The following is a 15,344-nucleotide window of genomic DNA, read 5'->3' on the forward strand; positions in this document are numbered from 1 at the left end:
ACTAGATCAGCAAGCCCATAACTACTCTCTCATTGTTTTATTCTGTAAGTATCACTGTCTTAGCTTCTTGCAAGTAAGAATTATGGGGCAGCATGGCATAGGGAATACTAGAAGACATGCATACTCATTTGTCTAGTGTAGGAGAATAGACTTGAAATTAGGAAGTCTGAAATTAAAATCCTGCTTCCGATACTTTTAAAAGCAATGTGACCAGCCACATGTATTTGTAATGCCCAAGTGAGATAATATATATAAAGTATTTTTTAAACTTTAAATATGTTATAATCTGCCTGGTAGCAGAAGGACTTACAATGAAGGTCAGTGAAATTGTGAGCTATTTCATGCAAGGTTACAAGTTGTAGCAGAAAGTTCTGACAAAGGGAGATCCATTAGAAAAGGAAATGGCAAACCACTTCAGTGTCTTTGCCAAGAAAACCCCATGGATGGAATTAAAATGTTAAAAGATATGACATCAGAAGAAGAACCCCTCAGGTTAGAAAGGCCTGGATGCTATATCCACATACTCATGAAGAGTCAGACGTGACTGAACAACAACAACACTCATATATCTACTCTTAGTAAAAGTCAGTTATTATTGTATCTATTTCTTGATGTCTTCCAGTGCCTAGTACAAAAAAGGCTTTTGATTAAATATATGATTATTGGTTGAGATGCTCTTTAGTATTGTTGCATTGTTATGTCAGTCATTAATTTTTAAAGAATTCACTAAATGCCCAGCTGGGTCATGCAGCGGTGTCCAATACTTAACCTGTTGCAGCCAGCCTGCAGCCAACAACATTGTTGAATGCTGGCTGAACCAGATTAAAATGTAATTGGAAAATCTTTAACAAAATAAATTTTAAAAAGTAGAACATAGATAATGCTGATAAAGTTTTCTCATCCAATTTGCAGGCTGTAGGGATCTTTATGTTAATTTTAGTGGTCCTGTTTCTGTTTGAGTTTGATGTCACTGATGTACAAGACCCTGTGCCATGTGAGACAACTTTTGATGAAAACTTTTATAACTTCACATATTTTCTTTTTTTTTTAATTTTATAATATTTTATTTGATCATTTCCAAGTATTATTCATTAAAGACATAGATCATTTTCTTTTCCTCCCCCCACCCCCCGTAGCCGACACATGATTCCACTGGGTATCACATGTGTTCTTGATTTGAACCCATTACTATGTTGTTAATATTTGCATTAGGGTTTCCTTTAGAGTCTCTCCTCTGTCATGTCCCCTCAACTGCTGTGGTCAGGCAGTTGCTTTTCCTCGGTGTTTCTACTCCCACAGTTTATCCTCTGCTTATGAATGGTGTTTTTTCTGCTGGATCCCTGCAGATTGTTCAGGGACATTGCATTGCCATTAATGGAGAAGTCCATTACATTCGATTATACCACAGTGTGTTTGTCTCTGTGTACAATGTTCTCCTGGTTCTGCTCCTCTCGCTCTGCATCACTTCCTGGAGGTTGTTCCAGTCTCCATGGAATTCCTCCACTTTATTATTCCTTTTAGCACAATAGTATTCCATCACCAACATATACCACAATTTGCTCAGCCATTCCCCAATTGATGGGCATCCCCTCGTTTTCCAGTTTTTGGCCACCACAAAGAGCGCAGCTATGAATATTTTTGTACAAGTCTTTTTGTCCATTATCTCTTTGGGGTACAGACCCAGCAGTGCTATGGCTGGATCAAAGGGTAGATATTCTTTTGTCGCCCTTTAGGCGTAGTCCCAAATTACCCTCCAGAATGGTTGGATCAGTTCACAACTCCACCAGCAATGAATTAATGTCCCTACTTTGCCACATCCCCTCCAGCATTCATTACTTTCCTTTGCTATCATGCTAGCCAGTCTGCTTGGTGTGAGGTGATACCTCAGAGTTGTTTTGATTTGCATCTCTCTGATTATAAGAGATTTAGAACACTTCTTCATGTGCTTATTAATAGTTTTGGTTTCTTTATCTGAGAACTGCCTATCCATGTCCCTTGCCCATTTATCAATTGGAGAATGGCTTGATTTTTGGTACAATTGATTTAGCTCTTTATAAATTTGAGTAATTAAACCTTTGTCAGAGGTTTCTATGAAGATTTTTTCCCAATTTGTTGTTTTCCTTCTGATTTTAGTTACATTGGTTTTGTTTGTGCAAAAGCTTTTTAATTTGATGTAGTCAAAATTATTTATTTTACATTTTGTGATTCTTTCTATGTCTTGCTTGGTTTTAAAGTCTTTGCCCTCCCAAAGGTCTGACATGTATACTATAACTTCACATATTTTCAATGTGATTTTAGGAGCTTATTTTTTGACAAGTCTAGTCATACGGATAATAACAACTCAAACAAAGCCTTTGGTGAATAGCATGCATACAAGGGATAAAATTTTCATACCTCTCTTAGTGGATGCACCATTGCTGTGACTTACTTCACAAACTTTTCATACAAATGCAGTAAATTTAATATTTTTAGAAAGATACAATATGATGGACATGAAAATGCTTTAAAAACTGTAATGTTACATAAATGTAAGATACTATTGTTTCCCTCGATTTCCTGTAGCATATAATCATATTTTGTATGATGTATGCTAAGATTTGTTCTTCCAAAAAATGAATGTCCTTGACTATCTCTTCTAATCCTATGATTCTGCTCTCCCTTTCACTTACCTACCACTCCAAACATGGCATATGGCATCCAACACAGCAGCCACTCAGTAAAGATGTGCTGATTTGAGTTCATTAGCTATTCAGTCATTGGTGGTTTTCTCATCTTGCCTTCCAGATGTACTCGTAGATGGACAGCTATGTGACTGTGATATTGTGGCAGACTGCCGAGTTGGTGACCCCATCCCACTTGAAATACGGCTAACCAACTGGAGCAAGCGAAATGTGGGACCCTTTGCCCTCACAGTGATCCCCTATCAAGACTATCAGAATGGTGTGCACAACTATGAGCTTCAGGATGCCATCACCTTTGTGGGCTCCAACACCTTTTACATCAACTCAGTAAGTTTGTTTGTTCTGCTTAAAAACAGTAAAAAAAACCTAGGCCCAGAACTCCTCTATGGCTCTTTCTAGTCTTGAATCCTCTCCTTATTATTCTTAGAATCCTATAATCTAAGACATAAACATTTTCAAGTGTAGAATCTTAGAATTTTATAATCATAGAACTGTAGAATCTTAGAATCACAGAATCACTGAATCATGTAATATTTGAGTTGGAAGGAACCTCTGAGGTCATCTAGTCAAATCCAGTGTCTGATACAGAGGGTAGTCATCTATAGTTCAAGCCCTGCCTCATTATTTTTCATTTTCTCAAAGAAGCCATTTTTTAAAGCCAGTTTGTTGCTAGACTAATGAGACTAAAGCCCTTTCCACAAGTTTGCACAAAGTCCAGTCTCTCAGATTTGGCCCTTAAAATGGATTGTTGCCAATGCTGAGGCACTGGCACCTGAAATTGAAAAGTGGAGAACAAAAACTCTAGCTGGGGGAGATCAAAGGAGAGACCAAGAGGAAAGAAAGAAAGAAAGAAAGCAACCATGTGTTGCAGCCACACAACCAGAATAGACTAGGAAGATGAAAAAAATGACTGAAGAAAGAAGTTTTGGATCTTGGCTGTGGGAGATCAGTCTTCAAGGTCACATATGCCTATTCTGTTTCTTTTGAGATCCCACTAAGGGATGGAGATAAGTGCTATCCATGGTGCTGATTGGCCTTGACTCAGCATGGAGAATAAGGAAAGAGATTAGACCACAAGTTTCTGTACAAATTGGGAGAAAGAGGGAAGGTGAATATAAGAACTGAGCTGATGAATGGTAGATATGCAGGGGTCTGTGCCCAAAATAGACTCTAGGACAAAACTAGGAATCTTAACAACAAGATCTGAGAGCAAGCTAGGAAGAGGTAGGGCCTGAGCTTTAGGCATCATGATTGTGAGTTTCCCTAAGTGTAGAATTCAGTTTAACTATAGGTTCCTGATCTTCTATGACCACCCCTGCTCACCAGGTTCACCTAAAGTTCCTTCAGCTGAAGAATTCCCATTACAGCTTTATTTATCTTCCTGAAGTCTTTATTAGGTACTTCTATGTGCATTATATGAGAAGATGAAAAGGGTTTAGGGACAACAAGCTCAAAAAAGGACAACAGCCCTTTCTCAAAAGAAAAATTGAATCATAGACTCCATTAAGACATATAAATGGAGGTGGACCTGATCTTGTCTGGTAAGACCATATCTAAAATAGTCTGGTCTGGTCATCATATTTCACGAATGATAGTGGCCAACAGAAATATGTCAAAAGAAGTATGGTGAGGGGACTGATGACCATGCATGTGAGAAAGAACCTGAGATATTTAGCCTAAAAAAGAGAAGACTTAGAAGGGATATGATTGCTTCCTTTAGATATGACATGTAGAAAAAGGCTCCACAGTAGAGAACTAGGACCATTTAGTAAAAGTTACAGGGAGGCCCAATATAATGAAGAACTTGACAGTCACAGCTATCTAAAATGCCTTTTGTGGTCATGAATTCCATAACACTGAAAAGGTTCCTGCAAAGGATGATCACCTATTGGGATGCTAAAAAGGAAAGGTCATGGTGAGAATCAGCAGCCTACAACAGATTATAAATAAGGAATTACAAAGGAAAAAGGATATTATCAAAGAAATATATGACTGAAAAAAGAACTTAGGCAGATCATGTAGTGAGAGCAAAGGATGAATGAGAGTGTGTTACATTCTGCCTAGGGTGACTGATTTAATATAATGCTATTTTAAAGATCTATTCTTTTAATTTAAAATAAACCAAAAGAAAATAGAAAAAGAAGGGGAAGTATATTCCTGTCTGGATAGCCTTTGTGATCCGTTGGCATCTTCCTAATGTCAAGAGCAAACAAGAAGAGTCCCCAGCACTTTGGGTGGATGCCTTTCTAGGGAACACAAGGGAGGGTGTGGATGAGAAAATGACTGGGTAGGCATTTGCATCAATGGAAGAAATTACTTCCTACCCCTCAATGAGATTCCAAGTGTATTAGAATATTAGAGTGCTTGAACAACACTTGCAATCATTCTTCTAGCATTGAATCTCTCTAAGGTACGTAGCACATCAGGAAACCTGAGTTCTTATTTGACCTCAGACACTTACCAGCTGTGTGTCCCTGGGCAAGTCATTTCATCTCTGTTGGCTTTAGTTTCCTTATCTATAAAATGGGGATAATAATAGCACCTACTTCTGGAAGTTGTTGTGAAAATAAAACTAGTTAACATTGGTAAAGTATTTTGAAAACTTTAAAACATTATGTGAATGCTAGTAATTAGTAGTAGTAGTTTTATTATTATAATTATCATTAACCAGGCTTGTTTATGGTGTCAAAATATGTGTGTCTGTCGTGTCTGTCATTGGGCTCATACTTGAAGCCTTGCGAGCTTGTGAAGAATACTTAGAGTTGTTCTTGACTCCTCTGATTCCTTCACCACAGCTAAATTCATTTCCTCAGAACTAGAATCCTAGAATGTTAGAACTGGATGGATGGGGCCTTAGGGCATAGGTCATACAATTATTAAAAAATATTCAAATGGATCTATAATCTCCTTAATTTGGGAGTTCTCTCCAGTGATGCAGATAGCAACCCATCCATGCTTATCCTTACATATAAAATAAATTTGTATCAATGGCATCTCAACTGAACTTTACATTTAAAAAATAATAAAAGAGGGAAAAAAAGATTAACTCCCCCAAATGAAGCCCAGCCATCAGTCACAAATACAAGAGTCTTAATGCCTAATTTAGCAATTTCATGACTCTTTTGCATCTTTTCCCATAATATGGGGTTTTGTTTAGTACAATAATAATAATAATAATATCTAACAGTAATAGAGTACTTTATGGTTTGCCAAGAAGCATATATACATTTACCTGTAAACAAACACAATAGAGAGATAGAGTAGGACCCTAGTAAGTTGGTGCTGTTATTATCCCCATTTTTATAAACTGTGAGTTTAAATGATTTCCTCTAAGAATGAAAGATCTAGAAAAGACCTTGCAACACAGGTTAACCCATAGAATGTTAGCTCTGAATGGAGTCTTAGAATTCTTCTAGTCTAGCCTCTTTATTTTGCATATAGTGAAACTCAGGTCCAGAAAAGGGAAGCAATTTGCCAATTTCCATATCACTGAAACCAACAGAAGGTGGTGACATATTTGTCTTGAGATTGTGGTTGTCCTTCCCTGTTCTTGTTAATCCCTTTAAATTTGCTTGCATGAGATGGTCTAAATTGAGATTGACAGCCCTTGTTGTCACCTTCACCATTGTTTCTTTTTCTTCTCCTCTTACTCCTCTTCTTCTTCCTCTCCCTCTCCTTTTTCTTCCCCTTTCCCTTTTACCTTCCCTTTCTTCCCCTTCCTCTTCCCCTTCTTCCTCTTCCCTCTTCTCCTCCTCCTACTTTTCTTCCCCCTCCTCCTCCTCCTGCTCCTCTTCCTTCTTCTCCATAATCCTTACTTTCCATTTTAGAATCAATACTGTATATTGGTTCCAAGGCAGAAGAGAAGTAAGGACTAGGCAATGGGGGGTTCAGTGACTTGCTCAAGGTCATGCAGCTAGAAAGTATCTAAGGCCATATTGGAACTCAGGACCTCCCATCTCTAGGCCTAGATCTCAACTCACTGAGCCACTTAACTGTCCATCTTTTTCTTTTTTAATATACCCATTTGTTTAGATTTTTGCAGAAGTTGTTTGTGCCTATTAATAAATTGGAGGAATCAAAATTTCAGTCCTTTGTGAAGGAAGATTGTGAAGCTGGTTCCCAATTTGAAGTGTGAATTAATTACTTCTTGGTTGAATTCTTTAAAAGAAACTTGGTAGGAAATGCAGAGTAAAGCTGGTGGTAATATTTCTGGAGAGACAACATGGAATAATGAAAGAACCATGGGCTCTGCCACTCACTAACAATGCAACCTTGAGGTGACCATTTCTCCTCTGTAATTTTATTAGTAATTTGAATTCGAATTTGAAATTTGAATTTGAATGTGAAAAAATTAGTAATTTGAATCACAGTATCTCTAGGGTCTCTTCTAGTTCTAATATTCCATGATTTAGACTATTTGGACCAATTCTGTGAATTAGGTAAAAATAATTCTGGGGTCCATTGGAAGGAGCATTAAATTTGATATCAGAAAACCCAAGTCTGATTCCTGACTATGGAAACTCACAATCTGTGCAAACACCAGCTCATGGTATGATCCCTCTGGGTCAGGGAAGACCTTAAGAGTTCTTGTCCTGGCTCTTTAGACTGCCTCACTGTATGACTTTGGACTGGTCGTTTCTCTCTATCTTTCCTCATTTTTCTCATCTATACAGTAAGTAAAGTTGAACAAGATGATCTATAAGGTTCCTTGCAACATAGAATTCCATGAGGCTGCAACTCCAAGTAAATCATCCCACCTTTATAAGCCTCAATTTTCTCATCTGTTAAGTAAGGATCCATTCATTCACTCATAAAGAAACCTACGTTGTGTTAAGCACTGTGCTAAGATATGGAACTCTGTAAGAGATTCTGATGACTGTCAGAAACAGTGGAGGAAGCAGTGTTCCCCTTCAGGTGGAGGGATCAGTGGGGCTTCATGGAGCTGGGTCTTGAAGAAAGAGAAGGATCAGCACAGTGGAAAGGAGATGGGTACATATTCCTATCTATATATGAAGGATGGCTTGGATAAGCCGGAAAGTGCAGGACAGTATCAGCAACAGTCAATGAATCAGTCAGCAAACATCTAATAAGTGTTTCCTACGTTCTAGGCAGAAAAAGTGAGTGCTCCTGCTTGTCTAAAACTCACTTTGAATACGCCTGCACAGTGCTTCCTAAAACCCCATCAAGGGACATGCATTCATTGTTACAGTATCATTTCAACAGGCTCTATCTTGGATCCCCCAACAGGTTCGGCCAATGGAGAACTCTGTGTGCCTGGGTGCCCTCCTCTTCCTCTACACTGGTGACTTCTACCTAAATATCAAATTCCATGAAGACAGCACCAGTAAGGAGCTTCCACTGTCCTGGTTCTGCCTGCCCAGCGTCCACATCCGAGCCCAAGGGCCTGACCTCCAAGCTTGAAAGCCAAGATCATATGGGCTTAGGTAGACTGGAAACTGCCTTGCCCACAAGTCATTTGGATCCCACATTGGAACCCCTATTTCTTCCCAAGGCTAAGCACACATCTTGAGAGGGGCAGTTGGAGAAGTCCATCATGGAAGCAGCTGCCCAAGTTGCATACCCAAATTCCAAAGGTTCTGAAGGGTGTGCATGCATGTGGACACACACACACACACACACACACACACACACACACACACACACACACTATGGAAGCCAGAATGAGGGAATAGAAGATAGATTTCAGTCCCAAACTCATCCCTGACCTTGTCCCCTTACTCCTGGCTTTCTCAGGCTTTACCTGAAGTGACAGAGTCAAGTTATATCCAGTTCCTCCTCTCCTCCTTTTCTTACAAAATGCCCCTCGTCCCCAAGCTATGCTGGCAACAGGGAGATGTTTTTCCAGCTCCTAGCATGAGGAATTCTGTTTATGCCCTGCACTAGTGTGGTCAGCAACACACCATGCCCTTGAGATGGGAAGACTGGGGCTCAGCTTTTCAATCTGGGGCAATCCTTAGCTTTCTAAGTGAGGGGTTGGGGGGGGGGAGGTGATCAGGTGACCAGCCAACCCAATCATGACGTCACCAGTGAGGGCCTTGGTATTCCCACACACCCCTTTGCCCCAATTGTAGCATAGGCATAAGCAAAAACTTGCCATCCCGATGGACAAGAAGCCCTCTGTGGCCTGAGAGACAAAAGGTAGGATTGGGGTGGGGGTGGGCCTGGAGTCATTTCCAAAAGCACCATCCCAGGGGGTTCCATCTAAAGGAAGAGCTTCTTCTAATCAGAGAAAGGAATCAAGCTAATCACTCCTCATTTCTCCCTGGAAGCTCAGAACTTCCCTGGGTAATTTTAGACTTCTTCCACGCTGACAGATAACCAGGCCTCTTGGGAATCCCTGGGTCATTTGGTGGGGACAGAGGGCTATCATCAATAACAACAGTTTCTGGGCCTTCCCTCCCCAGGGAAAGCCTCGGGAATAATGTTCCCAGTGGCTAGTTGCCCAAGTGAGGCCAGAGCCCTCGGGGATGTGGATGGAGTCCTGGGATCCTTAGCCAGATTTCGCACCATTACTACCCTTTGTATACATGGATGAGAAAAAGAAAAGACCATTTTGTTTGAACCAAGCTGCCGAACCGCTAAGTCTTTGGAACCATCTGGACAGGGCATAGCTTTGGCCACCTGAGTCCATTTGTTCCCTGCGAAATTGTGAGCCTAGCCCCTGCTTCCAGAGCCCGGGCAGCATGCGCTCCCTCCACATGTTTCCGTTTGACTTTTTAATTTCTATAAAAATACATATTGGTCCGGGAGGGGGGAACTGGGGAAGTTTAATTCACTGTAGCCAGATTTGTCTTGAATTGAATAATACAGTATTCCCATTAGAGAGAAAGAAAAACACATCATCTACTTCTACCACATGTAAGGGTGAAGACTTTGTGCTTACCTTCGCAGGGCTCTCCAGGCCCCCAGTTTAAGACATCTGAGTGTTATCAGGAGGCAAAGGAAAGGCAAGTGGAACTAGAAAGGGCTCCTCCTCTGGGAATCCACTCCCAGCATGGGAGCGCCGGAACATAGGCCAGACCCCATCTCGGCTCCCTCCTCGGCCCGTGTTCAGAGCTAAGGAAGGACGAGTGTGGGCTCCGTTTTGATGAGCTCACATCCCATGGCCTTGCCCAGCTTCACCCAGCCACACTCCTGCTCCCCAGGCCATTCTCGAGGCCCGGCCCAGCATCAGTTTGCTCCCCTGGCACCCCTATCAGAAGCGTCAGGGAAGTGGGAGCCTCCCCTACACCCCTGCCCACTTGAGGCCCAGTTTTTGACCACAACCATTCACCGTCTCCAAGCAGGCCACAGGCTGTGGGTTTGAGTTCTCTCAAGTTACGACCATTCCTTAACTCCTCTGGTCTCCCTAGAGCAGAAGAGAGCATCTCCTCTGCTGATGTCACCCACTAGGCCTCTGGCTACCCTGCTGCCCTGGCGTTGTCCTCCTCCAGGGGCAGACAGGATTTACGAAAGGTTCTTTAGGGAGAAGCAGAGCCCGTGCATGCGATGTGTCGAGGGGACACACCGGGAGGTTAAGCTAAACACGAGCATTATCCTGGACCCTTGGCCCTGTCTGGAAACAAAAGGTCATCGTCCGGCTCCTTTGAGCGCTCAGAACATCTGCGCTAGATAAATATGGGTCCCATCGAAGTTCACTTGCCCAATAAAAGCTTACCTTGCTGTAACCAGTTGTCCTTGTGCTTTCCTGGATGAGGCTTCAGAGTCTGGCCGTGGCCTCTTTGACTCAGTGAATCCACAGTGTTCTGCAGGAAGAAGAAAGCAACCTAATAGCCATCTTTGTTCAGGACTATTGTCACAAGCCTTGCTCCCAGCACCCCCGCCGACACCATAAAAATGACAATTCACGTTTGGACAGGACTTTGTGGGGTACAAGGCCCTTTCCCCTCCCCTCCTGAGGGGGAGACGGGCAATATCCTGTCATTTCACAGCTGAGATGACTGTCCAAAGGTAACGTAGCAATTCAATGGCAGAGCCAAGCAATGGTGAAATATATACCATTGTTATATAGTATGGCACATAATATATAATCTATGCAATTATATATTAAAGTTCACACCATCTCATGCAACAAAACAGGCTTAGAGACATCTGACAGGAGTAACTCTAGGGAAAAAAAAGAAGAGAAGAATTGGTAAAGAGACCATCAAAGGAATTTGAGAGTAGAGAAGCTCGTTTACAGTTTATAAATCATTTCCCCTTCAATGACCCCATGAAATTCAAGAGTTTGACTCCTTTAGCATTCTGTACCTACATGGTCCCTTTCAGCTCCAGAAATCTATATATTCTGAGGTCCCTTTTAGTTTTCTTCTGATAGTTTTATTTTAATTTATTTATTTAATAGCATTTATTTCCAGATATCTCAGCCCTTTCCTGTCTTTTGTGGTTTTTTAATTGACCTACTCATTATTCCTTATGGTGCATCATAGTATCCCATCACAATAACTTATCACAGTTTGTCTAGCCATTTACCTAAATGATGGACACCACCTCAATTTTCAGTCCTTTGTCATTACAAAGAGATCTCCTATGAATATCTTTGGATGTAGAGGTTCATTTCTTCTTTGGGAAACAGATCCAGCGATAGTAATGCTGGATCTAGGAGTATATGCAGTTATAACTCTCTGGGCATAATTCCAGATTGCTCTCCAAAATGGTTAGATCAGTTCATAGCTCCACCAACAATGTATTAGTGTTCCTATTTTTTTCATATCCCCTCCAACATTTGGCCCTATTATTTTAGCCAATCTGATAGGTTTAAAATGATATCGCAGAATTGTTTTGACTTGCATTTCTCTAATCAGTAGTGAGTTCAAGCATTTTCATATAAATGTATATATAGTTTTGATTTCTTTAACAAAAATTGTTCATATAATAAATTGGAGGCTAGCTCTTATTCTTATAAATCTATCCAAGAAACTGTCTATAAATTTTTCCCCAATTTTTTGCTTTCTTCTGTTCTTCATTACATTAGTTTTATTTGTATAGAAACTTTTAAATCTACTATAAAGTCTCTTTTAACTCCACAATTCTATATTTCAAAGTCCCTTTCAGTTCCAACATTCTATATTCCAAGGACCACTCCATCTCAAACATCCTAAATTCTAGCATTTTCCCAAGCCATAAGAGAAGTGTAATGATCTGGGATTACCAGGAACAATTAGAACAGAGGTGTATGGGTGTTCAGGGAGGACCAGCAACCCTGGTGTGAGGGCTTGCTTAGCCCTTTCCAGGCTGCTCATCCATCTTTGATGCACACCTCTCACCCAACTCTCACCTATGGCTCCAACAAGCTGTAGCATGCACAGCAGCCACTCGCTGGTAAAACCATCTTGGCACATAGGCTAAGCCAAGTCATGGGTAAATGATAGGCATCAAAACCATTTCAGCAAAGTAGAGGAATGTCTACCCCAAGCATGGGAAGACTTCGTCTGGCAGAGTAGCAGCATCCATGAAGGCAGCTGAAGTCACTCTGTGGAGTGTTTAGAGCTCCATTAGATATTGAAGATGCTAAGGTCATCCACCGCATCCCAGGCCATTACCAGTTGCTCTGACTTTTGGCCTGTTGTTGGTCTTTGATGACTCTGGATGAGAAAGTGAGGCCAACAATTTCTTGTAATTCTGGCTCAATTAAATCCAATTCATGTGCAAGTCAAGACATTACCCCATATTATCATTGGTCCTCTTCAAAAATAAAGGATCAACAACAACAACCAGGAACAATTAACTCAAAGTATTTCAAACTTCCTGCACTTGGTAAGTTTCTTTGTTGTTTTTAACCCATAACTTTAGCTCCCAGCAGAAAACAACCTGAAAAAAAGATCCTGAAGACTCAGTGCTGGCTTCACATAGCTCTCCATAGAGGAAAGAACTCTTCACTTAAACACTGGGATTTGAATACCAACTGACTTTAAAAAATTGATACCTTGGGGGCAGCTGGTTGGTTCAGTGGATTGAGAGCCAAGCCTAAAGATGGGAGGTCCTGGGTTCAAATTTGAACTCACACTTCCTAGCTGTGTGACCCTGGATAAGTCACTTAACCTCCATTCCCAGTCCTACCCACTCTTCTGCCTTGGAATCAATACACAGTATTGACTCTAAGACAGAAGGTAAGGGTTTATTATTTTTTTAACGGTCACTTCTTTAATTAATATTTTAATTTTCACATCCATTTTTCTACTCCTCCCCTCTCCAGACTGGCTGTGACTCTTACTAAATGTGTGGAAATGGGTGAAGAACCTCAGTGTCCTCATCCACAAAATGGGGTTGGCAATAATACCCTCATTTCTTATCATTAACGATTATGGGAAAAGGACTTTGGAAACTTTAAATAACTAGAGAAAGTCATTCAGAATTAGGATGAACTATTAGAGAGGCAGAGAGAGAAATAGTGACAGACAAGAACAGAGAGACAAAGGGAAAGACCCATAAAGATGGCAAGGACCATGGAGGGAGAAGTGAGGAGACAGAGACTAAGTCTGGGAGGAGGAAAAGAAAGATCCAGGTTGAAATGCAAATAGAAACTTAGAGGGTAGCTAGGAGCCACAGTGGATAGAATGCTGGTCCTGGAGTAAGGAAGATTCATCTTCCTTAGTTCAATATGGCTCCAGACACTAGCTGGTTGAACTTGGCTAAATCATTTCATTCTGTTTGCCTCACTTTCCTTACCTATAAAAGGAGCTGGAGAGGATAATAGCAAATCACTCCAGTATCTTTGCCAAGAAACCCCAAATGGGGTCACAAAGAGTCTGACATCAGTGAAAAACAACTGAGCAACAGCCTGGAAAAGGCTGCCCATCCCTGGGACCCAAGGGAGAGAAACAAAGGCTTATGGGTAGCTGCTCTGCTCTAGGGAAGTGGGCGGTAGTGGTGCTGAAACAACCCCAAGGTTCCTTGGCTGCCAGGAAGATAGGGAGCTGGAAAGCACAGGATTTGTTCTCATAGTGAGGGATGGTTCCGTTGGACTGACCCAGAGTTCCAATGGGCAAATGGTGATCATCAAATAAAGTTTTGAGGAGGCAAGATGGGAAAAAGCTCTGGACTAAGGGAGCAATTTCCATAAGGATCACAATAACATAAAAGACAACAGGGAGAATCCAGAAGTCTGACGGATGAGAAGGGAAGCATTCCTCCCACTTCTCCCCAAAGGAAATGGTAGACTAGAGGTGTGGGATGAGGCAGGAGAGAGCAATGGCTGAAACAATGGCCCAGCCTCCCTGCTGCTGGCTGCTAGACAGGTCCTGCATGCTATTGTTGGGCAGTTGCTGCCAGGCTAAATCAGGCGAGATGCTCCTCCACTGGGCATTTTGAGGGTACATCTGGGTGGATGAGGGGCTCTCTTTGACCAATAGTGAAGTCTTTTTCTGCCACCAGTCATTGGCTGAGCAGGGTGCATTTCAGTTGGAGTGTTACGGTGTTCTCTTCAGCTGGAGTGCGATGAGTTTCTTTTTCCAGCAGGGGAAAAACTCTTTATTCATGACAGGCAGAAGTTTCTTCACTCGCCTCCTGGCACAACACGCATTATCTCCCAACTCCATCTCCCTCTTCCATTTAAGGATGGCACCTAGGGAATTCTCATCATTTCCCACTCAACTACTTTCCTGGATTTTATTCTCTCTAGAGACTTCAATTTGCAAGATGAAATCATCTCGATACTGACACCTCCTCAGATCATTTCCCACCCCAGCTGCAGAAGTTCATCATCTCTTCTTTCCCCCTCCTACGTGATAACCCCCCTCCCCTACTCTCCTTAAATGGTATCTCCCCCATTAGACTGTGAGCTCCTTGAGAGTAGGGTCTGTCTTATGCCTTTCTTTATATCCCTAGCACTTAGCATAATGCCTGGCACATAGTAGGTGCTTAATAAATATTTAATAACTGACTGAATATTTTTACTGGCTGTCACTCATACCTAGAATTCTTTAATCAATCAACAAACATTAATTCAACACCTACTGTGTATCAGGCACTGTGCTAAGTGCTGAGAATAAGAAAAAGGACAAAAAACAATTTCTGCTCTTAGGATTGAATGGAGGAGATAACATGCAATCATATACAAAGCAAGCTAAAACCAGGATAATTAACCAAGGGCAAGCACTAAAATCAGGTGTTGGGGAAGGCTTCCACAAGACTCTCCCTCCTCATCTCCACCTCTTGGCCTTCCTGATTTCATTCAAGTCACAACTAAAATCCCACCTTCTACAGAAAAGTCTTTCCCAACCCCTCAGAATTTTAGTGCCTTCCTTATGTTGATATTTCCAATTTGTCCTGGATATAGCCTTTTTAAAAAATAAAGTTGTTTGCATGTTGTCTTCTTTATTAGACTATGAGGTCCTTCAGAGCAGGGACTATTTTTGTTGTTGTACCCAGTGTTCAACATAATAGCTAGCATGTAGTAAATGCTTAATATGTTTATTGGACTGGATTGACCTATTCTCTTAGAGTCTCAGCTCTAAGATTATTTAGTCATTTCCAGACTGGAGGTAGGAGAAAGCTGGTCTCTCTTATCAACAAATTCTTCCTGGCCCAAGAGCCCCTTCCCTAAGGTGATTAGCGTCAGGTCAGTTATTTTTATCTCTCACACTTCTTCTTTGGGAATCTTAGGTAGAGTGGCTAGGGACCAAGGCGTGAATGCAGTCTGTG

At 41.4% G+C, this 15,344-nt stretch overlaps 1 protein-coding gene across 3 annotated transcripts in view; it reads left to right on the forward strand.

Moving 5' to 3' along the window:
• Positions 1-10,369, forward strand: part of TRAPPC9 (trafficking protein particle complex subunit 9) — a 1,102,825-nt gene extending 1,092,456 nt beyond the window's left edge. For all 3 annotated transcript variants that reach the window (XM_056820755.1, XM_056820756.1, XM_056820757.1), the window contains 2 exons: positions 2,785-3,008; positions 7,929-10,369. In XM_056820755.1, coding sequence (XP_056676733.1) covers positions 2,785-3,008; positions 7,929-8,102 — 398 coding nt within the window. In that variant the 3' untranslated portion in view covers positions 8,103-10,369. The remainder of the gene's footprint in view (positions 1-2,784; positions 3,009-7,928) is intronic.
• Positions 10,370-15,344: the final 4,975 nt, after the last annotated feature.

The sequence above is a fragment of the Monodelphis domestica genome, chromosome 3, assembly GCF_027887165.1.
Source record: "Monodelphis domestica isolate mMonDom1 chromosome 3, mMonDom1.pri, whole genome shotgun sequence".
NCBI lineage: Eukaryota > Metazoa > Chordata > Mammalia > Didelphimorphia > Didelphidae > Monodelphis > Monodelphis domestica.